We start from the raw sequence: 24,298 nt of genomic DNA on the forward strand, positions 1-24,298 counted from the left end.
TCTGGAAACAACATAGTGAGAGCAAGTCAGAATTTGACCTTTGCCTCCAATTTTATTCTCTTCAGTGAGGGTGGGGTGGGTGGTTAATGCAAATGCTGAGAACAGTGTTTTTGTTACCAAGCATTGGCAATGATAGATCTTTACCTTTTCAGCATTAGATCGAATGCACTTGACAAAATAAGGCTCTGCTTGACCAAGAGTCTCCATCAACTTGTTGAGGGATGCCTGCAGCAGAAAATAAAACTTAAAAGCTGGAAAAGAGCCAGATGTGACATACACTGAAGTTTCAAACATTTCACCCATGAGAGGAAACTCTGAGGAAATTACCAACTTAAGAACTGTTTCTGACAGAGAAGTCAACTAAAACACCAAAGGGAAGTACATTTTGTTCAAGAGTCATTTAATTCAATCCAGCACCAGCTCCATATACATCTCTAGATATGCTAAGCATGTTAAACTTGAACATTAATGTCTTTGTATCCAACATGCAGCTATAAAGACACGGATTTTCTTTCTTTTTTTTTTTTTTACATGAATAGTTACCTTCAGGAATAGTAATGGCAGCTCATGTGACCTATACTGTACATACTGCATTTTGAGATAGGATAGTTTCCAGTCCCACCTAGTACAATTTAGACATCAGGTTTTCAGTATGAAAGGGAAATGAGCTTTGAATTTCACTTTGCAATTATATATATTTTACTGGGAGGCCCAAGAGAATTATCAGAGGGCTGTGGGGGACAGCATAACCACTGATCTGCTTTGCTCGTTTTCAGAAATCCATTATTTGGAGGACATTACAGTGAAAATGAACACCCCTTTCCTCCAAAGTCTCCATAAACATCTGACTCTGCCCACAGGTTTTTCTTGTACTGGAATCAGAGTAAGTTATCACTGGTGCATGGTCTTAAAATAGAGTTGGCTGCTTTCTTTCAAATCAATTCTCTCAGTTTGTCTGATATCCCTTTATCCAGACTAGCCTCCCATTCTTTCATATAGCTCCATTTATAGTGAATTCCTTAGACTACGAGCATTGACCTTTTCATTGAATGCTCCTGGTCAGAACTGTTTTGAACCTGATAGATTTTCTACCATATTCTTTTCTCAACTGAGATGCGAAAAGCTGTGGATACTAGGTGGTTAGGATTTCCTGGATTCCCATTTCATCCTGTACTTTCTCTAGACTTTAAAAACATTGTTCTAAATGACTACCCAATGGAAGACCAGAATTAACCCATCATGCAGAGGCTTTCAGATCTACTCTGGGCTTGGGTTGAGTGAGACAGATTCCATCTAGAGATAACTCTAGATTCATTCTCCTAGAGGCACAGCCTGGTCACACTAATGCTCTGGCAGGCCATTTGGAAGGGTCCCAGACAAACTCCATCTCATTGCTCCAGCCACTCACATGACCAGCATTTTCTGTGGAAAACGTATGACCTCATGTTGTGTGGAGAAGAGTGACTATTTGCATGGAAATTCCATGTCAACAGATTGCAGTTGGCTCCGCTTTTATGTTGCAATTTGTAACAAATCTGGAGCACTAACTGTGCTGAAATTATCTCTTATTTTTGCATTATTTGAACGATTTACTTAATATATGTATAATATATAACTGGATTGTTATTTATTTACAAGAGTGTCTCTTAATAAAATATCTTTCCTAATCCCTCCTCTAAACTCACTACACTTCCTAACAGCTGTCTGTAATGAAGTGTTAATCCCCCCACTCTCCAAAAAAGTTTACATGAAGCTAAGGACAGGCACACAATCATTTTGCTTTTTGCTGAATTCCATTTTCATATCCTTCATCTGCACATTGGCTATTCAGATTGCTAGCTCACTGAAACTGTGGCCTTGTCCTCACATGTATATGCAAAGTGCCCAGCACACTATTGGCATGATCTAAGTAATGATACATCCCAACATCAGTTAATTATGGGGATGATTTGATTCTAATAATACAGATGCTCTAAAAGATATTCTGTTGTGTATTTATCGTCTGTATTATATGCATAATATATACTTAAAGGGCCACTAGGCATCATAACATTTTCTCCCCCAGATAGAGAAGGACCCAACCCATTCAGTTATTTCAAAGACTAAGGGTATGTCTACACAGCAACTAGACAACCAGGGGCTAAGGAGCTGTTTCACTGCTATGTAGCCTTCTAGGCTTGGGCTGGAGCCCAAGCTGTAGGACCCTGTGAAGTGGAAAGGTCCCAGAGCACGGGCCTGAGTCAGCTGACATGGGTCTGCCGCTGTTTTTTCTTTGATGTGTAGAAATACCTTTAGATTTCCCCACAATTTCTAAAATGCACTTACAGTCCATATTTGGAGCTATATGCAGCTCTACATGATTATGTGCTTGTAAAGTAACTCTTAAAAACAAACAAAAAGCTTGTTTTTCTCAGAATGAGCACAATATACTGGCTGCCTCCCTCTTTCCCCTCTGGTTCTCACCCTGAAAAAATGCTGGGTATCACAACTCTAATTTCATTTAACTTTCACAAGACAGAAGTATTTGTTCATGAAAATAGCCTGATGCAAGCCTGTGAAAAAACTTTTTATCAAGAACACTGCAATAAACCCAAGAGGGGATGGACTTGGGTCACACAGAGGAAATACAAATGTTTATTGTGTCACATTTTGGGTGACAGATTCTGCTTTGCATCTGCTACCCAAACAGCCAGCTTTACAGTAGCTCTATCCCTCATGGATTTCATAAATACCTAAAACTGATTGGAATCCCTTAGGCTATATGCCTCCGAAAGTCAAGGATAGAGTAGCACATATGCATCCAATCAGAGGCAGGAGGAAAAAACTAAAAGGAAGAATGCTATTGCACTGCACTGACTCAGATGGTTTTGAGTCACAGCTGTCATTATCACAGCCTACTGTAAGAGCAGCAACTTCTTTGAACAGAAAACAAAGTGGGGCAGAAGAGTAAACATAATAAAAAATCAAAAGAAAATGATGCTATGCTCCTTCTTTCCCTCCGTTCTATTTACAGAGGATTTCATGCTACAATGACAATGGGCCTGTCATTTCTATCACAGTATAAATGTGGAATGATTTAGTCTCTCAAGGGGAATATTAAATTCCAAACTGGATCAGTGAGATTAAATATGCAGTGCGTTTTTGTTTACTTAGAACTAATAATTACAAGATACTCAAGTGATTACGATGTTAACTTTTCCAGCAGAATACACATGGAAACAGAATATGGAGTTTATTTAACTTGCTGTCATTGGAGCATTTTAAGGATTCCTGGTAACCATGTATGTGACTGCAGTTAGAAAATGACTGCTCTATCATTGCAAAAAAATTGGCTGATGCACTGTTTGGGAATGACAGCACGAAAGGGGAGAACACTGTTGTGATTCTGTGTATAGAACCACTTGGACCAACTTACGTCACTTTTTATTATCGGTTAATGGTGTTTTACTGGTAAATACTTAAAATCTACTTCTTCCACAAAAGAACACTCCAGGGAGTGAAGCTGTGAGCATGCAAGCCAGCTGAGGCTTGCCTTTTTGTAGCATTCCCTCTTTCTCTGGGATGGGAGTGACAAGGGCATTTGTTGCATTCATATTTTGTATAACATGTTCCCAGAAATTAACTAATTCCCAGAGAAACATTTTTGAAATGATCAGGATAACTAGAAAATGCTTTCTATAAACTAGACCACATGCCTGATTTTAAATGAACTGTGCTCTCTAATACTACCACACACTTGTGCATGCGTCTCAAGACTTGACAGTTGCAGTTTCCAAGACTGTATCCATAGTGACAAGGCTGGAGAAGTTTATTAGCTTCAAGTATCAGAGGGGTAGCCGTGTTAGTCTGAATCTGTAAAAAGTAACAGAGGGTCCTGTGGCACCTTTGAGACTAACAAAAGCTTCAATTCATTTGCAAATTTGACACCATCAGATCAGGATTAAACAAAGACTGTGAATGGCTATCCAACTACAGAAACAGTTTCTCCTCCCTTGGTGTTCACACCTCAACTGCTAGCAGAGCACCTCACCCACCCTGACTGAACTAACCTCGTTATCTCCACACTGATATATACCTGCCTCTGGAGATTTCCATTACTTGCATCTGAAGAAGTGAGGTTCTTACCCACGAAAGCTTATGCTCCCAGTACTTCTGTTAGTCTCAAAGGTGCCACAGGACCCTCTGTTACTTTTTACAGATTCAGACTAACACGGCTACCCCTCTGATACTTGACACCATGCAAGGCACTGCATTTAGCCGTATGGAATGGAAATCTATCAACCTCATGAAGAAACTCGCACAAATACAGACAGACATCATCTTCCTTTCCAAATGCAAACGGATGGACATCATACCAAATGGACTGAAGGTGAAAAATCCATTGCTATCTACATACTGCACAGACCACAGTGAGAGATTATGCCATACATTATCAAAGAAACTGAGGAACCACCTGATCAGCATCCTATACAGCAAACAGAAAAACATCAAGAAAGAGCTCTCCAACCTGGAGACTTTCATAAATAACCAACCCTCCACACAAATGGACTTTACTAAAATAAGACAGGAGATCTACATTACACACTTCACCTCTCTACAAAGGAAAAAGGACCGTAAACTGTCTAAAATCCTTCCTGCCACATGGGGCCACAGCAGGGGTACCCCTAACTCACCCAGCAATATCGTCAATTTATCCAGCTACACACTCAACCCAGCAGAAGAGTCTGTCCTATCTCGGGGACTCTCCTTTTGCCCCAGCACCCCCACGAACATGATACAGTTCTGTGGTGATCTGGAAGCCTACTTTCGCCGCCTCCGACTCAAAGAATACTTTCATGATAACACTGAACAGCGCACTGATACACAGATACCCTCCCACCAACAACACAGGAAGAAGAACTCCACATGGACTCCTCCTGAGGGTCGAAATGACAGTCTGGACCTATACATAGAATGCTTCCGCCGACGTGCACAGGCAGAAATTGTGGAAAAACAACATCGCTTGCCTCATAACCTAAGTCGTGCAGAACGCAATGCCATCCACAGCCTCAGAAACCACCCTGACATTATCATCAAAGAGGCTGATAAAGGAGGTGCTGTTGTCATCATTAACAGGTCTGACTACCAGAAGGAGGCTGCCAGACAACTCTCCAATACCAAATTCTACAGGCTGCTTTCCTCAGATCCCACTGAGGAATACACTAAGAAACTGCACCATCTACTCAGGACACTCCCTACACTAACACAGGAACAAATCAACATACCCTTAGAGCCCCGACCGGGGTTATTCTATCTACTACCTAAGATCCACAAACCTGGAAATCCTGGACGCCCCATCATCTCGGGCATTGGCACTCTCACTGAAGGACTGTCTGGATATGTGGACTCCCTACTCAGACCCTACGCCACCAGCACTCCCAGCTATCTCCGTGACACCACAGATTTCCTGAGAAAACTACAATGCATTGGTGACCTCCCAGAAAACACCATCCTAGCCACCATGGATGTAGAGGCTCTCTACACTAACATCCCACATACAGATGGAATACAAGCTGTCAGGAACAGTATCCCTGATGATGACACAGCACAACTTATTGCTGAGCTCTGTGACTTTATCCTCACGCACAATTATTTCAAATTTGGTGACAATATATACCTCCAGACCAGTGGCACCGCTATGGGCACCCGCATGGCCCCACAATATGCCAACATTTTTATGGCTGACCTGGAACAACGCTTCCTCAGCTCTCGTCCACTCATGCCCCTTCTCTACCTACGCTATATTGATGACATCTTCATCATCTGGACCCATGGGAAGGAGACCCTGGAAGAATTCCACCATGCTTTCAACAGCTTCCACCCCACCATCAACCTCAGCCTGGACCAATCTACACGGGAGGTCCACTTCCTGGACACCACCGTACAAATAAGCGATGGCCACATTAACACCACCCTATACCGAAAACCCACCGACCGCTACGCCTACCTTCATGCCTCCAGCTTCCACCCCGGTCACACCACACGATCCATCGTCTACAGCCAAGCACTGAGGTACAATCGCATCTGCTCCAACCCCTCAGACAGAGACCAACACCTACAAGATCTTCACCAAGCATTCTCAAAACTACGATACCCACACAAGGAAATAAAGAAACAAATCAACAGAGCCAGACGTGTACCCAGAAGCCTCCTGCTACAAGACAGGCCCAGAAGAGAAACCAACAGAACTCCACTGGCCATCACCTACAGTCCTCAGCTTAAACCTCTCCAACGCATCATCAGTGATCTACAACCCATCCTGGACAATGATCCCTCACTTTCACAGACCTTGGGAGGCAGGCCAGTCCTCGCCCACAGACAACCTGCCAACCTTAAGCATATTCTCACCAGCAACCACGCACTGCACCATAACAACTCTAACTCAGGAACCAACCCATGCAACAAACCTCGATGCCAACTCTGCCCACATATCTACACCAGCAACACCATCACTGGACCTAACCAGATCAGCTACAACATCACCGGCTCATTCACCTGCACATCCACCAATGTTATATATGCCATCATATGCCAGCAATGCCCCTCTGCTATGTACATTGGCCAAACTGGACAGTCACTACGCAAGAGGATAAATGGACACAAGTCAGATATCAGGAATGGCAATATACAAAAACCTGTAGGAGAACACTTCAACCTCCCTGGCCACACAATAGCAGATGTAAAGGTAGCCATCTTACAGCAAAAAAACTTCAGGACCAGACTCCAAAGAGAAACTGCTGAGCTCCAATTCATTTGCAAATTTGACACCATCAGATCAGGATTAAACAAAGACTGTGAATGGCTATCCAACTACAGAAACAGTTTCTCCTCCCTTGGTGTTCACACCTCAACTGCTAGCAGAGCACCTCACCCACCCTGACTGAACTAACCTCGTTATCTCCACACTGATATATACCTGCCTCTGGAGATTTCCATTACTTGCATCTGAAGAAGTGAGGTTCTTACCCACGAAAGCTTATGCTCCCAGTACTTCTGTTAGTCTCAAAGGTGCCACAGGACCCTCTGTTACTTTTTAGCTTCAGTTACCCAAAATTGCAGGTTAACCTGTGCAGAATAGTGACAGCACAAAAAATGCTGGCCTCAACCCCATCTCAAAATTCACAAGCATTTCTGAAGCTAAAGCAGCAGTGTTTTCCCTTCTGGGCTCTTCCAAGTAATTACATTCTAACTGGCACAAACACAAACTGAACTTGAGATACACATTATGCAAATAATTACACTTTTAAATACCACCATTTTTAGAATTCTTCTATTGATGGATTCCCCAGAGAAACCCCCATAAAGGGGCCTGTTTTCAGAATTAGGTGCTAAGCAATAAGACAGGTATAAAAACCTGTGCCCCATTTGTGCATGTGTAAATTACCACTGTTTTCTCCTGTTACATTTTGGGGGGTTGAAGTTCCTCTCCCCAAAACTGTCATGTTGCATTTGAAAATAGAATCAGGGACACCATTTGCCTTTTTTCAATACAAAATGAAATTGGCATGGTGATAGGATCAGAGATGGAACTAGGCCGCGTATGTGTATGTGTGTAAGAAAAATTAGGGAACTGGGAAAGGCAAGGACAGACCCCTCAAAAATCATGTTAGAGATGGAAAAGTCCAGAGCGTAGTCAACATAAGATTGCTCCCTACAATACTTTTCAGATTGTTTTGTCCACTCTAGTTTATAATCCCTGAGCAATAGGGTTTCCACCACTTCCCTTGGAAGATTACGCTAGTCTAAAACCCCAACGTCTGGAAGTTTTTCCTGATAGGCTGCCTCAATCTTACATTTCTTATTTTCATCCCACTGCTTTTTGTTATACTCACCCTAAGTAATCCCTCTCTCTCTCTCTCTCTCTCTCTCTCTCAGTATTTACATCCTTTAAGTATCAGTAGACGGTTATGCCCCTAAACATCATTGCTTAGCCAAGCTACACATACTTAGCTGTTTTTGTGTTCTGAATAGCGTAAAAGAGGAGAGTTCTGTGCCTGTGAGAACCATCCTTTGCACCTTGAGGACCCATGCAGGTGTTTGTTTTGAGTGCACCCACGACCAACTCTTTTTTCTCTTGCGCTTCTTCACATTTGGAGTAAGCACTGTAAATTACCTGGAATTGTGCACTGATGCTGGGTGGTTTCTTCTTCTTATGGAGGTGGAGAAGAGACTTTGTAATGCGATCGTGCAGTGTCAGGTTAGTTAGGTGCTTGAGAGATTTCACCTCCAACAAGTGCTGCCAAAAAAAACCCAAAACAAACCAAGAGAGTTTTTATACAAAAAGATCTTTGACTACCTATGGCCTGATTTCTCCCACTGTATCCCCACTCCCGCTATTCCATAGGGCTCCCCTTAGGGTACCGACCCTATACAATGCCCCCTGCAAATATGAAGGGAACAATTCACAACTGGGAATTTTTACAGTAGCCACTAGGCTGGTTACTGTACAGACTATATATAAAGTCCCTGCTCCAAAGAGCTTACAATCGAAACATTCACATAACATGGCAGGTTTGTGTAGACCACAAGGAAAGGGTTGTGGGAGGGGGCTGATGAGTGACAGTCATAGGAGCATGTTGCTTTGTAGATTTGCTCCTGTATGTGCATAATTTTCAGGACTCTTTGATGCTCCAAGTTAGCAAAAGCTTAGAAGAGTCTATTTAGGTTTAATGCATGCTGTGTGTTCATATATGGTATGATGCTGGCAGACCAGATGCCATCTCATGCGAAGGACCCCATGTCTCAACTGAACACTGAGAACTACAGAGCTGGAATCAGTCTGATCAACCGTGTTAGTATTATTAAAATAGGCATTAGGATTCTCAGAAAGTGTTTAGACCTTATTGAATGCTTGTGACTTGCTGCATGCATTAATCTGACTTAAAACATCTGTATCCCATATTGTAAGGCTATACATAAACATTTGTATTGTGAGCCTCTGTGACTATGTAAATCACCAGACAGTAGAGAGACATTAACTAGTGTGAAGTGCTAGTCTCCAACAGAAGTTGTTACGTCTGACCAACAAGAAAGGCCCATCGTCACCAGATGGACTATGGTGGGACATTAAAGAGGACAAAAGCTTTTGGTACTCTGCTCTCCCTTCCCGCCCCATGAAGGTGAGTCACGCAAATGGATTCCTCCGTCAGCTGAGTTCGCAGACCACGGCACATGAGAGAAGGGACTAAAACCCCCTAACAAGGAGGAACTGGACCTCTATGCTGTTTGGACTTTGGGGGGCAAGGTTTTCTAGGCATAAGCAACAGAACCCCAGTTAGCCCTAAAGGACATATAAAGCTTATTATAGCTTATTATAGAATATTCTATTACCTTTTGAAACTTAAGATTGCAACTCATTTGTGTGAAGGTTTACCTGCTTTAACTGTGAAAATAACATTTCATTTTTTAATAAATCTGTATATAATTTGTTATAGGATTGGCTTCAAGCGTTCTTTGTGAGATGTAAGATGCAATTAACCTGGGGTAAGTGATTGGTCTTTGGGAACTGGGAGTAACCTGAATATTGCTGTGATTCTTGGTGTAAGGGACCATCTATCACAAAGGTACGCTCACCTGAGTGGAGAGACAGATCAGGATACCCAAGGGGCCTGTTTTACTCCATGTTAAGGCTGTTACAGTGCCTGAGGAGTTTACACTTAATAACTGGTTGGTGAAATCTAAGTATAAAGCTCAAAACCAATTTGGCATTTGTGCCCTGGCTCATATCAGTCTGCCTTGCAGTTGGTACTCATGCTCCTGAGCCGCTGCAGGACAGTATGGCATATAGCGAGAGTAAAGCATTATTAAAAATTAAGAATTATAATCAGTATAATTTAGTAGCTAATTCAAGGCGTAAAATTCCAACAATTGTGTTGTAGTTAAAGCACCTTTCTAGCCTTTTTGGGTTATGTGCTCCAACTTGCTTTGCTCCAGCTTGATAAATGAAATCCTCCATTGGCATGTACACTGTACTGCACAATCTGATGGTCTGCTGAGATTACATATTATATTGCCAATAGGCAATGGGGACAGGCTACTAAACCTACAATGCTCAGCTTACTCAACTCAGACAGCACAGCTTTGCCTTCTGCAGTAGCCAGACTCTCTTACTAGAATAGAGATGCAGCCCCCATGTGCCTGGGAAGTTGCTAATGGGTTCTGTAACTAGGTAAAGTTTGAGTGCTCTGTCTACCCCTCAATACACAGCTATCTCTTGCATCTGCAGATAAACTGAAACATGCACACCGCAAGGACTTTTAACTTTCACCAATTATCTTAAGGAGGTATTAATCACAAAGTATAATTATGACCATTGCAAAATGTATTACATGCATACAGCAAATGAGCTTGTGTTGTGCACTTAGACATAACTAGCAAGCCTTGGTTTCATTCATTTGAATAGGAAATTGTTGATGGAAGACATGAGTTTTCCCCTGGTTTTGACAGATTGAGAGAGAAAGAAACCCTCAAATGACTTTTTTGTTTGCTTGAAATACACAAGTAAAAAAAAATTAGTGGATTTTAGTTGGAGTGAGTTAATTTAGTTAGAGATGAAAAAAAATAGTTCAAGTCCATCCCCTTGAAGTATACTGTCCCCAAACCAAAAATTTAATGGATACTTCAATTAACTCAATTTGCTAACCACCTATGCTTATTTAGTTATAATGCGTGATGCAAAAGAGCAGCATCAGTACAAATTTTTCCTTTGTTCCTCTAGGAGAACCAGCACTTGATTATTTGTTCTCTGCCTTTTAATGCGCAAATATGGATTGCCCTCCTCAAGTTACAGCACTCACACTGCTGCTTCTGATAAGATCTCTGCATCAGAATACTGCCCTACCACATTCTAACTCAGCCCTTGCCATCAGAAAAAGTCTGCTCTCTCTCCATATTATTATTGAGTACCATGCATTTTATGAATGGAGACTGCTCACTATACAGAATGATACTTGCTTGGTTTGTGATTTGGTCTACTAGCCATTTGAGATGAAGTGAAACCATTTAATTCCACAATATGTCTAGAATAGAAGTCAACAAAATGAAAGAAGTCTTTTTTCTATTTAAAAATCATGCACTCTCAAAAGTATTCCATGCTTACATTTTGTTGTTCATTTTTAATTAAATGTAATTCTTATTGGAAGGCACACAGCACAAACCAGACATTCTTTAATCAAAGCAGTGTCAATAATGACCACAAAATGCTATAATTATGCCAATGATAGACAGTGGATCTCTTCTCATCTTATGCCATCAAGCACAGTAAGTACTGCCAGAAAATAAAGGAAACAGCAGGAATGTTTAAAATGCACTTTAAATAGAATGGATGTTACCAATATAATATAGCACTCTAATATTGTAATTAACTAATTGTAAACATTTTCCTAGGAAAGGAAATCTCCACCATGAAGGTAGATGGCCTGAAAAGTGCTCTGTATATATCAAGTACGAAAATTTTTGAGTGATCCCTGGACATTTCTTTCAGTTTAGAGACGTAAATTGAAGTGGGGCCAGCAAACGAACATGCAGACCTCCCTCAACCCTTGTGACGATATTTTCTCTGTTGGCTTTCTTTTAACTTCACAAAATGAAGGTTAAAAAATAATAGCTAGCAGCATCTGAGCAGGAAGGAATCCAGTGACTGCTCAGTTCTCTTCCAGGACAAATGAACACCACTGTCTGTGAGAACTCTGCTAACTTTCATTGCGATAAAATAAAGAATAACCTCAAACAGATCAGGCTGGAGTTGATTTGCACAGCTTTCATATTACAACAGCAACTTGGTAAACCACACTTCAGAGATGAACAATTCACTTTGAATCGGCCCCCCTCAAATTGACAAAGTATACATTAAACACAAATTAACATTTAATGGCAGTGCATATAGTATATGTGCTGCCTTATATACTCCAGGAACAAGAGAGGTAAACGTGTTTGTTCACTAACCTTTGGGAGATTGGGTTTGGCTTTGAAGTTCTTGTTTCTCCTGTGGAAACAATAAAAGGGCCATATTAAGACAGACATAAGGTTACATAATGGGATTATGTATTTACTGCTGAGTTGTCATTTTAACCCTCTCATGGCAGAAGCTGAGATTTCCCATTAGGAAGCCCCAATATCTTTGGCATCAATGCCAATAGCCAAAATACCCACGTCAGAAAGAATTGACACTATCTGAGATTGTACAAATTGAGTAGAAAAACCATATTTAGTAGAATGGATACACATGAGTAAATGAAAAAGACACTTCAAACCACCTATAGCAATGTTTTCCTGTAAGCTGCATAATAGCCAATGTGTGTCTGTGAGAGAGGATGGGATAAAAGGGAAGGTGAATCCATTCAAAAATTTGGATTGTTACAGATCGTGAGTAATGGGATAGTTGGTTGTGAAGAACAGCAAGAGGGGATCTGTAGGGAACAGATTCACCCATCTGCTTTAACATACCACACGTAGTATCATAGAATCATAGAATATCAGGGCTGGAAGGGACCTCAGGAGGTCATCTAGTCCAACCCCTTGCTCAAACCAGGACCAATTCCCAACTAAATCATCCCAGCCAGGGCTTTGTCAAGCCTGACCTTAAAAACCTCTAAGGAAGGAGATTCCACCACCTCCCTAGGTAACCCATTCCAGTGCTTCACCACCCTCCTAGTGAAAAAGTTTTTCCTAATATCCAACCTAAACCTCCCTAACTGCAACTTGAGACCATTACTCCTTGTTCTGTCATCAGGTATCATTGAGAACAGTCTAGATCCATCCTCTTTGGAACCCCCTTTCAGGTAGTTGAAAGCAGCTATCAAATCCCCCCTCATTCTTCTCTTCTGCAGACTAAACAATCCCAGTTCCCTCAGCCTGTCCTCATAAGTCATGTGCTCCAGCCTCCTAATCATTTTTGTTGCCCTCCGCCGGACTCTTTCCAATTTTTCCACATCCTTCTTGTAGTGTGGGGCCCAAAACTGTGGGTACCTTACCTCTGGCTAGTCTGGCAGCCTCTTCTGAAACCTATGATGAAGTTGTACTATAAATCAACAACATGGGTTAAGAAAGGGCCACCCCAGCCTCTCAAATTGAAGTAGATCATCTCCACGTCTTGTTTCAGTGACCCACTTAGTGGAAGCCTCTTCCCTCTAGTGTCACTATATAGCACCACTGTCATATCACATGACCTTAGCACTTCTTACCCCTTCCCTATTCTTATCACTACAAATGTAGGCCTGCTCTTCCAATAGGAAGAGACCACAGTGGAGAGAAGAGGTGCTATCAACCCGGAATACTAAGAGATTGAACTAATCATGTTTATAGTATATTTATACAATATATCCAAGCCTTGGAACATCCAAGTGCACTTGGAACTCAGACTTTTTGGACTAGCATCGTTATTACCCACGCAGCTCAGCACACTCTAGGAATGAGGCCAAAATCCACGCCTTTTGTACTAACATGAGAATGCCATGGGCCCTCTCCAGCAGCTTGCTGTTGGTCGAATTAACAAATATCCCATCTTTGTCTAGGAAGGAGCTAGGACTAGAGAGTCGGCCTTGTCGGATTCCCATCCTGCCAGTCCAGCCAACTCCATAGGTATCGCTGTAATGAGAGACAGGTCAGTCACAATGTGCATTTTAAAAACACATCTAATACCTGGTTCTTGACCAAAAGAAGGCTTCAAAAATAGTTATTACAATTGCTGAAAGATTCTAAATTAACAGACTATAAAATCGTGTGATTAGAAAACACCAATCGCCAATTTTCCCCTTCACCAATCATTCACCAAACAAGTTCACAGTACCATACACAAAACCTAGACATCATCTAAGTCACCTACATGTATTTTAAAGTATTTTTAGAATAAAATATTTACTTGGGTGAGCAGGAGCACAATAGCCTATAGTTCTTTCATTCACAAAGTGATACTTCTGATCAGTAGATAATTATATATCCCTAGAAGCATTTTGGTTAAAAGCTTAGAACTCAGCTCAGTTCTCTGCTACTGAGAATGATATAGTTTAAGACTTTTGGTGATGGCACAAAAATCAGAGTTTAGTGTGGTGTCCCATGTTTCACAGTCATTTCAGTCATGGAAGATGAAGGAGAAGAAAGCAAAATGCCTAAGAACATCTTGGGGAAAGGAGGTGCTATGAATTCAAGACCTTAACCTCAACATGACCAGTCTGTCACAAAGAGAAGCACCAAACTGCACCTGGTCTAACCTGGCAAACAAAGGATTGCCTATCCAATTTTTCCTGCTCGTTACAGAGCAGAAAATGTTCCAGAAAAATGTTCTACTGCCAGACATATGTGCCCTTAAGGTTCTGGAGAACATGACCTAAAGTCTCTCCCCTTTAAATGAGTGGCAATCAGGTATTATTATGTTTGGATGTTGACTGCCAGAGCAACGAAAACCAATGAAGTGCCACATCAAAAGGGTAATTAGAGAAGAAAGTAGAGTGGTGTCAGTTGCCTCATCCCCCAAGCCCTGAAGCCCCACAGCTTGGGCTATGGAGCAATATGCCACCAAACTACTGAATACAATTGCCTTGTCATCAAATCATGGTTCCTTTAAAGCCAGCCACTAGTTTCCGTCACAGAGATTTTTGAGGCATATACTTTCTAAAGAAAGAACAACTTCTCAAAAGACTGAATCACAGCAGAATCAATTCTGGCCTGGGAGCCATGACTCATTCTTTGAGCAGTGTGTATAATTTACAAACAGCCTAAGACAGAGAGGGTTTAACCTTCAGTTGCTCCCAGAATTCCATCTTCTGTGCCTTCACAGATGGGCCCTCAGCCTTAACAAGTCTCCCAATTGCTGGACAGTGTCCTGGGAAAGATCCAAAGTGCAGGATCTTGAGCTGAGTGATGCCTCCACTCAGAGGCAAGTTACTTGGACTGATCTGGGCAAGAAAGGAGCTGGCATATTCAGCTCTAATGAGTAATCCCTACTCCCCTTCCCATCAAAATTGCTTGAAAGAGCCCATGTTCTGCTCTTGACCACTTTGTGATAGGAGAGGTTAGTGGGGCCTCTTTTGGGTATGCAGTGAGAGCACCTCACAGCAAGTGCCAGAAGAGGTTGGTGGTGAGTGGAAATATTGAATGGATACTAGTGGGAGGGGTAGATAGATGAATGCATCTGGCAGCAGCAATTGGACCTGTATGCAAAGAGATCACCTCTCAGTGCTGCTGTCTATTTCCTACAGGTTTTGTTCAGAAGCTTGCCAGAATGGGATTTACCCAAGGAAGAGTGCATGGTTCCTAGCTGTCGGGGGAGGAGTGGTCTACCTGAGAGGAACTCTTGGATTCACTGGCTGCAATGCATCCTTTCCAGGCCCCGGCTGGAGAAGGTGAGCCTGGCAAATCCTTATGCTACTACAAAAACACGGATCCAGGCAGGAGGATGACCTAGATGGGTAGGGAAATCAGACCAGAATTGAGAATGGGCACCCTCTTCCCCTTGAAAGGAGACCCACTATACTGAAGCTGATAATCACAGAATATCAGGGTTGGAAGGGACCTCAGCAGGTCATCTAGTCCAACCCCCTGCTCAAAGACAGATTTTTACCCCTATTCCCTAAATGGCCCCCTCAAGGATTGAACTCACAACCCTGAGTTTGGCAGGCCAATGCTCAAACCACTGAGCTATCCCTTCCCCCTCGAGCTAGCCCTTCCCCCCAGACATGGGGAATTTGAGATGGAAAACAGAATGGAGGGTGACTGGAAGGGCCACTGGAGCAGGGAGCCAAAACCATCTTAGGGCTTGTCTAGATGAACGGTTCGTGCTTGGCAAGCTGAGATGCAAATATACAGAGCGCTAGCCTGCTGCCACTAACTGTTCATGTGGACCCAGCTAACGCACACTAAAAGCTCCCTAGTGTGCACAGAGCTGTCCACCACTGTATGGAGTCCAGGATCAACAGAGGGAGGAGACCAACCTATCAAGGGAGTGAAGAGTTGGACTATAAACTTTCCTGAGCCACACTTTAAGAGGACAAAGGTACAGCCTGACAAATCGAATCAAACTGCATGCATATGACATGCGTCCCAAAAGCCTCAGGCACAACTGTCATGGAAGGTTGAGACTGCAGACAGACGAAAATGACAAATTGTCTGAAAACGGTCAGTTGGCAAAAACACTCTCAAACTTGTAGAGACTATTAGGGCACCATGAACTCAATTTTTTCTAAGTGGGAACCAATGTTGACATTCCAGTGTTTAGGATGAGACCCAGACAGTTGAACAAGCACAGCATAAAGCATACATGAGAAAGAACCTCTTCTTTGGACCTGCTCCTTAGTAACCAGTGGTCCAGATATAGGAAGACATGGATTCCCTTCTTCTTGAGGTATGCTGTCATTTTGTAAAAACCCACGGGACAGACACACTGAAAGTAAGGATGTGTACTGAAAATGGTGGTTCACCATGATGAACCAGAAGACTCTTCTGTGGCTTGGGAGAATCGCCACATGAAAATAAGCATCCTAAAATTCTAGACCAGCAAACCAGTCATTCTGAGTCTACAAGGGGAGGACAGCCAATAGGGTGACCATTCGGAACCTCATATATCTGATATATTTGTTGAGCCTGTGCGGGGTAGCCCTAAAATCCTTGAAGGAGTGCAAATTTTCATCAGGTTTGTCCAAAAAAGCACCCAACCATTGAAGAGCAAGTCCTCTATAGCCTGCTGCATGTTGGAAGCAATGCCCATATTTTGTAGCTAGGATGCCCTCTTCACTGGCACCACTGAGGCCTTCACTCTGCCTGAAGTATATGCCACAACAAGCAGAGACTGCAGTGATGTCTTGGCAGCCAAGCAATGTTTGGTACTAAACCTCTGAAATTCCACCTTGGAGGCTTCGGGCAGCTGTTCCATAAATTTAGACATAGCCATCCAATTTGCAAAGTTGTATCTGGACAACAGTGCTGGCTTGTTTGCCATTCACATTTGCAGGGAAGAGGTGGTGTAGATCTTTCTATCCATTAAGTCAATCCATTTAGAGTCTTTGTCCTTAATAGCAGATTTAAATCTGAAGGTGCAACCAGGGAACTGGGGGTCGGGTGGGAGTAAAACACCTCAAATCCCTGCATTTGGACGAAGTAGCATTTTTCCAAATGCTTTGCCATAGGTGGCACCAAAGCTGGTGTTCTCCAAAGAACATTTGCATGCTCCAGTAGCGCATCATTAATGGAGAGAGCCACTTTCTCTGGGGCAAAAGGCTTCAGGATGTTTATGGGTGTTCTCCTGCAGGAGCTCTGCCTGGATGCCCAGGGTAATAGCCACACATCACAAAAGGTCCTGGTAGGCCTCGAAAGCCTCAGACACTGAAGGAGGAACCAGGCACTGATGACTTGTCCAGGGACAATGAAGAGGCCATTAGCTGCACCAATAACAGGTCCCAGTCCAGAACAGTTGGACCTGGATGGGACAGCTCCAGAAGCTCCGGAAGGGGAAGAACAACCGATGTCTGAGTTTGGGGCGGGTCAACAGCCTCAGTCACCGATATGCCCAGTGATTTCATCTTAGAGCGGGACGAGGACAGCAACATCCGTGATCAAGGACTGTGCCAAGGGGGTCACTGGGCATGAGGGTAAGGCACTGGTGGCCAGTAGGCACCAGGCCAGGGGCCCCTGTTCCTTCTGAGGGAAGAGGGCCAATCTCAGTACTGATACTACTCCATGAACAGTCCTGGATACAGGTCAGGTGATGGAGAGCGGGAGGAGGAACCCGAACTGGATGGCAAGGAATCTTGGGTTTCAGAGGATAAAGGTGGAGTTAGCCCTGAAGGTATGAACAACTGGTTTGACTCATCTGTTTCCCACAGCAAGGAAGGGACCAGTGTTAAAATGGCACAGCCAGCACTGAATATGCCTAAATCATCTCCGGTGCTGGGAGCAGTGTCAGTACTGAAGTCAGAAGTGGTACAGATGCTGCCAATGGTGCTGAGATGGAGGGCAGGGAAAGCTGCCACAGTAATATCAGTGCTGCAAAGTGCAGCAGTGCAGAGGAGTCTCCCACTGCTGAGGAGGTCCTTTGTGCCGAGCCTGGCAATGGCCTCACTTCCACCGTCTGCAGCAAGGGATTATCAGGATGCGGTGCCGACAGACCAGAAGGTTCAGAAGCCCATCCAAGCAGCAAGACTGAGGATGCTATAGTCCTTGTGAAGTCCTGGACCAAGGGAGAGCTAGGTATGGAAAGGCAGAGGAGGTCCACTGCCACCTGATATGTTACTGGTGCAGAAAAATAGCCAGTGCTGGCATTACCCTCACTGGTACTGGACTCAATGGACGCCCCAGGGCTGGAACCAGAGTCAACAATACTGGGTTTCCCACACCTCTACCCAGTGTGGGGGAGTGGTTGGAAGGACCTGCTCCATCCCGGATGCCGACAATAGCTGTACTCTTCATGGAGGAGAAAGAAGAGTCTCCACAAGGACAGGAGTGGCCTCAACTAGTCTTATGAGAACTTTTCCTCAGTGTACTCAATGAGGAGTGGGTTCTTCACCTCTTCAGAGAAGCGCCAGTTCCAGAGCACAAGCCAATACCACTCACTGAGGTCAATGGCAGCCTCCAATCTGACGGAGGCGTCAGTGCCAAAACAGGCCTGGTGGCAGGAAGAAGTAACTGAGGGGAGGTGGAGGTGGTGCTACCTCAAATAGCCAGGGAGGGGCTATGGTCATGATGTGGAAGCGCCACCTCCTATGGGTACTGCTAGGCAAAATTCTCCAGCTCTGTTGTGCTGGGTGTGCACACACCTATGTGGAATACATGGCTGAATCTACTCAAAGAAGAAACTAAAATTTCCAGGGAGTTTTTAAAAAGATTTGATGGGAATTTTAATATTCTGGGATTATATTTTCTAGGGTGAAAACATATTAACAATAGCATTAACACCAGCAACCTCTGTCAATTGGGGGTTAATGATTTCACAAAGCAAAACAGACTGTTTTAAGAGAGTGATCTACAGCTGTTCTTTTCACATTTCTTAAACCATTAATGAACATAAAACAGTTTCTGTTGAACTGAAAATAAAGCCACCCTGACAGACTTTGGTTAGTGATATCATGTTTTTAATTATTTAGTGGCTGCTTCAGGCTGTTTTCGGACATGCTGCCTTGCTTCTGCTTTAGTGAAGCCTTTTTTCCTCTAGCTGCCATAGTACTCGAGTGGAAACCACAAAACCACTTCTTTGGAGGAGAGTTGAAGGATGTGGATTCATCAGAAAGCTCCTCTGCAGCTACTTCTTGCATGATGTCATTGCTTAGATTTGCATTCAAAATAATGTCTCAGGCTACGTTGCAGGGCTCAATCCATATGGTAATACACTGTATTTAAGAGGAAACTCCTGGCTTTAATTTAACCCCAGAAAAATGTTTAATGTATCATTAAGTATCAGAAAGCACTGACGTGAAAATCTGAATGGTTGTTTTAAGTTTGTACATCTTAGTTAAAAACAGATTTCTAATTAATCATGTTACACTTTCCCCCCCGAGTACAGTGTTTGATTTATAATAGTGTTTGGTAGATCATTATCTTTACTTTTGTAGACAGTTTTGTATGTGGTAATTGTTAAAATTATATTAAAAACCTGTACAACTTAATTAAAATTTATAAAATTAATGAAATAATAGACATTTGTCTTCAACATAAAATCAAATGCATATTTAGGCTTGGAAGAATTCTATTTTTATTTCCAGTCATAAGTGCGACAGATAATAACGATGTTTATTTTTAAGCAGTTTTTTATTTTAATCTATTTAAATTTTTACAGTTGGGGAAATTATAGATAAGGTCAAACATTTATTTAATGAGAGTAGATGCTGAGATTCAGAAAGATAAAGTTTTATAAGCTGTTAAAACAATTTGTCAGCAACACATGAAAATATACAAAGTAAATATCGTTACACCCAGTTTTTAATATGCATTCAGTAGTACTTTTGGTAATGAGCCTAATTCAAAAATCTAAATTGCAAGATTTTGACTTTAATAAAAGTGGCTTTTTTCCTACTTTGCCTATCTGAAAATTTTGATCATTATACATGGACATATTTTTGTCAGTCTGTGTGTGTATGGTGAAACTGACATTTACCAATAATTACCAGTAAAAATCTAATCCTTACAAGCCTATGCATATTCAGTCATTGCATTTTGGATTTAAACACCTTATGAGATGTTGAATGGGTGTTTTGTATTGTTTTTTACTTTTGGGGTTATTGGGGACAGAAAATATTTAATGGCTCAGTAGTTTAATATGCATTGTGGAACCACAGATTGTGACTACTTAAGACACAGTACTGGGATAGAGCGGCATGCACTAATGATGATACCTTGAATAAATGCATTCTTGACTAGTCACTGAACAAATTCTAGCACTGTTAATAAAGCAATATTAGGACTCTTACAGGCAGCTTTGTTACTAATGGATGAAAAAGTTATTGGGACACAAGGCTTGCCTTCACTACAGGGGTAAGCCGACCTAAGTTACGCTACTCCAGCTACTGGTCGACGTAGTTTAGGTCAACGTACCCCGGTGTCTTCACGGTGCTGAGTCGACGGAAGATGCTCTCTGGTCGACTTCCCTTACTCTTCTTGGAGAGCTGGAGTACTGGGGTCAACCAGAGAGCACTCTGCCATCGATTTAGTGGGTCTTCACTAGACCCACTAAATTTATCCCTGCTGAATCGATTGCAGCAATGTCAATCTCCCTGGAGTGGAGACCAGCCCACAACCTTTGTGGATGAAGGAAAGAAGAAAAGTGGGAGTGGATGACAATATGATAGTCACTACCCCTTTTATCTTGAAGTCTTGGGTTGAAATGTCTTTTAGGGCAAATGGTCTCACAGTGGGGCTCTTTTCAAACTTTCACACATACTGGTATGGTTGACAGTCTTTGGTCATGACTGGAGTAACTGATGGTGGTGCAGGTCAGGCTTCAGATGTATGGGTAAAACTAAGTGCAGAGCCAAATTCACCATATACACTATGTGGCAGAGCTCTGACCTTGTCTCCATGGGTCCTGCGCTTCTAGGCGGTATATGCTAGCCTCAGTGGCTCTCTGTGACCTTCCACGTAGCCCTTCTCTCTCCCTAGGGCCAGGGTTACAGTCTACTGAGCCCTTTTCATCATAAGCCAGCAAGGAAGTTGGTGAGAAAATTCCCACAGTCTCTGTTGTCCCTACGGGCTTGTTTTAGAACAGTTTAGCCTCCTGTCCTGACAGGGGCCTGACTTCCCCTCCCAGGAGGTGTTCCTGTAGTGGTGGGTTGGGGGGAACCCAGACGCGCCCTCTACTCCGGGTTCCGGCCCAGGGACCCTAATGGTAGCAGCTGTTGGCAGCCAACCTTTCACTGCCAGAGTTGCTACATTTCCCTGGGCCACTTCCCCACAGCATTCCTGCTTCTCCCTTACCTTAGGGCTCCCTTATCAATAACTTGAGGGTGTCTTCATTAACCAGTCCTTCAGCCGCACTTCCTCTCCTCTGGCTCCCTGGCTCTCCTCTGCCTGACTGGAGTGAGCCCTTTTTATAGTATCAACGGGGCCTTAATTAGAGTTAGGTGGTCACATTAGCTTAATGGCCTCACCTGACTCTTTGCAGGTTAATTGGAGTCAGGTGTTCTATTAACCTGGAGTAGCTCCTGCTCTGGTCAGTCAGGGAACAGAAAACTGTTAATCCAGTGGCCAATATATCTGCCTTCTGCTATTCTGCTGTACCCAACTGGCCTGGGTCTATCACAAATATTTATAGCCAATGACACCAGTCCCTATGTTAACGGCCAGATTTTGGCACCCTTGTTTACACCGAGTAGTACGTTACTCCTCTTAAAATGTCACTGACTTCAAAAGACAAGGGGGAGAAACTTTTAAGTAGCCTTGCATTCGGAAGGATCCAGACCCCTGGGAAAATTATATATAAGGATCACTCAACCATCAATGAAATGTCATCACCTCTGACCTGTAACATAGCTGCTGTTTCACAAGAGTTTATGGAGGCAAGTGGAGAATAAACACTACAGGTGTGGAGAAAAATGGAATCTTTTTGTATTAGCTGGTCCAGAGCCAAGTGAAAAGATGGAACATTTTCTGATCAACTCTAACCCTAACAATATTGCAAAATTGATTTTGAACCAAATGCAAAACCTGAGCAAAGCTAGGATAACATCTTCTGTAAGGTTTCTCCTGACATGAGGTTTTTTTTAGTGGAGTGTTTGTTTGGTACTGGGATGAAGGTGACATTTGTTATTATGTGTTTTTAAAATTATGATTATTTCTTAAATAAAGTTAGAGAAAATATTCAGGCATTCAAAAGTTTACATGTTCCACCAAGTCTGATGTGTTTCACTTTAATTTTTCTAAGTGTTAGCTCTTATCCTGTTATCCTGGGTTCTTTGACTTTCAGGGAATTTATCTGCTGTTTTGTTTTGATCCAAATTAATGCAGTTGAGCATATGACTGCAAGTAGCAAAGAACAAAAAGGTCCATCTTTTTTGTTCCCTTTCCTCCTCCGATGGAGGAGTATGGATTTCAGTGCAATTACACGGCACACACATCAATTACACATCATACCACGTACAGTAAATGTACTATGATTGGAGTTAAACTGGTTAGAGCTGGATCAGTTATAGTACTAGTAGAAAAGGTTAAGGAAATAAAAAGTCTGCTATAGAGACAGCCAGTGTAGTCACTTCACACAACAGAATGGGATTACTTTTCAAGAAAAAGAAGCTAGAGTTGGGTAGAATGCTGTAACTGAAAATGTAGCTACTTTATAACCTCTAGTGAAATTGTGCCTGGATGATCACACAGTGACTTTGCAGACTTATTCCTTTTCTCACACCAGGAATAGCATTGCTTCTCATGGGAGAGACCTTGGCTGCCCCAACAAGACAGTGCTAGCTCTAAGGATAAGTATCACCGATACACATTTTGATCTAATTGGAGAATGCAGTTTTGTGGGAACAATGTTGTTCTTCAGTACATCAAAATAAACTCATTCATCAACCCGAGATTCTTTAATTCTGTTTCAACAGAACTTCAGGGCCTTCCTGATATTAAAAAATGATGACCTGTATTTTAAGAGGGTTTCAATCAATAGTGATATCTTCATTTTAGCAATTAGGATTCCTTTGACATTCCCTGAACAAATGCATCTGCAAACATATCTGCAGATGTTTGAAACTCAACACTACAAACCCGCACAATTCTTTGGGAGCACAAACCAAAGTGTGCCATGGGACCTTGTTCCTATCACATCACAGATGCATACTTCTGTGTATTATAAAACATGCAATTCCTTTCCCCCCGCCCCCAAAGAAGAACTGTGGATGAATTCTGACCTCTATACCTATAACAAACACAATCATGTGAATGTTAAGGGTGGACAACCTTGACTATTTCCCTATAATATTACTTCAGTTTATAGCACACACTTCCTTATAAATCAACTTCTAAAATCCTTGCCACTTACAATTACAGGATTCCATGTAGAAAGAAACTTTTCTCCAATTGCTATTATCAAACCGGGTCCAAAGACATTTGGATAGGATGATGTGACAAGGGCAAAGCAAGAACGAACCGAGGGCAAAAGACAAAGTTAGCCTGGGAGAAACATTCACAGGGTGGTTTTGCAACAGTACAAAAAAATTATCCCCTCTGAAATTATCTTTACCAGCTAATGTGAAGAGTAGACTTACCGCTGGGTTCTCTCATTGATGGTGTTAACTCCCTGAAGATCTGAAAGGGGTGTTCTTGGGCTTTTCCGAGTAATACCTATGGAAGCATATCAACAAGAGTTGTTACATCCCTCTTTACAAGGAGAAAATTAGAGCAGCAACAGCTTTTTGTTGGCTGCAAATGAAAAAGGACAATATGTATTTGTTCTGGCACATGCTGGGAATACAAAGAAAGGGGTTTATGAAGGAGCCATGGCTGCTGAAATATCAACTGACTACTAACGTCTATCATGTTCTTTGTCAAGGAGACATACTAGCAAGTCTGTTCACTCTAATCTGCCTCTTCCCCCAGCACCCGCCAATACGACACGTGAACAATTTGTCAATGGTGTACTTTCCACTATTAGAAAGCAAGGTGGGAGGAAAACTAACAATCAGTCATGACTGATATAAAGGTACCAGTTCACCTGCTTCCTGTCAGTCAAAACACTTCAAAGCAGTAACATGAAAAATATAGAAAGATAATAGTCAATCACTCCATCAAGAAGGGAATTGGTTGGGATAGAGAGAGAGAGAAATAGCTAGATTACTACAATTACCAGTAA

The 24,298-nt window shown here is 42.4% G+C and overlaps 1 protein-coding gene across 6 annotated transcripts in view; it reads right to left on the reverse strand.

Annotated features, from left to right (window-relative positions):
* The window catches only part of MYO9A (myosin IXA), a 496,830-nt gene that overhangs the window by 61,339 nt on the left and 411,193 nt on the right, over positions 1 to 24,298 (reverse strand). For all 6 annotated transcript variants that reach the window (XM_054041538.1, XM_054041539.1, XM_054041540.1 and 3 more), the window contains 5 exons: positions 23,715 to 23,790; positions 13,480 to 13,623; positions 11,983 to 12,022; positions 8,153 to 8,275; positions 145 to 225 (listed from right to left, as the gene is read on the reverse strand). In XM_054041538.1, the coding sequence (XP_053897513.1) occupies positions 145 to 225; positions 8,153 to 8,275; positions 11,983 to 12,022; positions 13,480 to 13,623; positions 23,715 to 23,790 (464 nt within the window). The remainder of the gene's footprint in view (positions 1 to 144; positions 226 to 8,152; positions 8,276 to 11,982; positions 12,023 to 13,479; positions 13,624 to 23,714; positions 23,791 to 24,298) is intronic.

The sequence above is a fragment of the Malaclemys terrapin genome, chromosome 10 (genome assembly GCF_027887155.1).
Source record: "Malaclemys terrapin pileata isolate rMalTer1 chromosome 10, rMalTer1.hap1, whole genome shotgun sequence".
Taxonomy (NCBI): domain Eukaryota; kingdom Metazoa; phylum Chordata; order Testudines; family Emydidae; genus Malaclemys; species Malaclemys terrapin.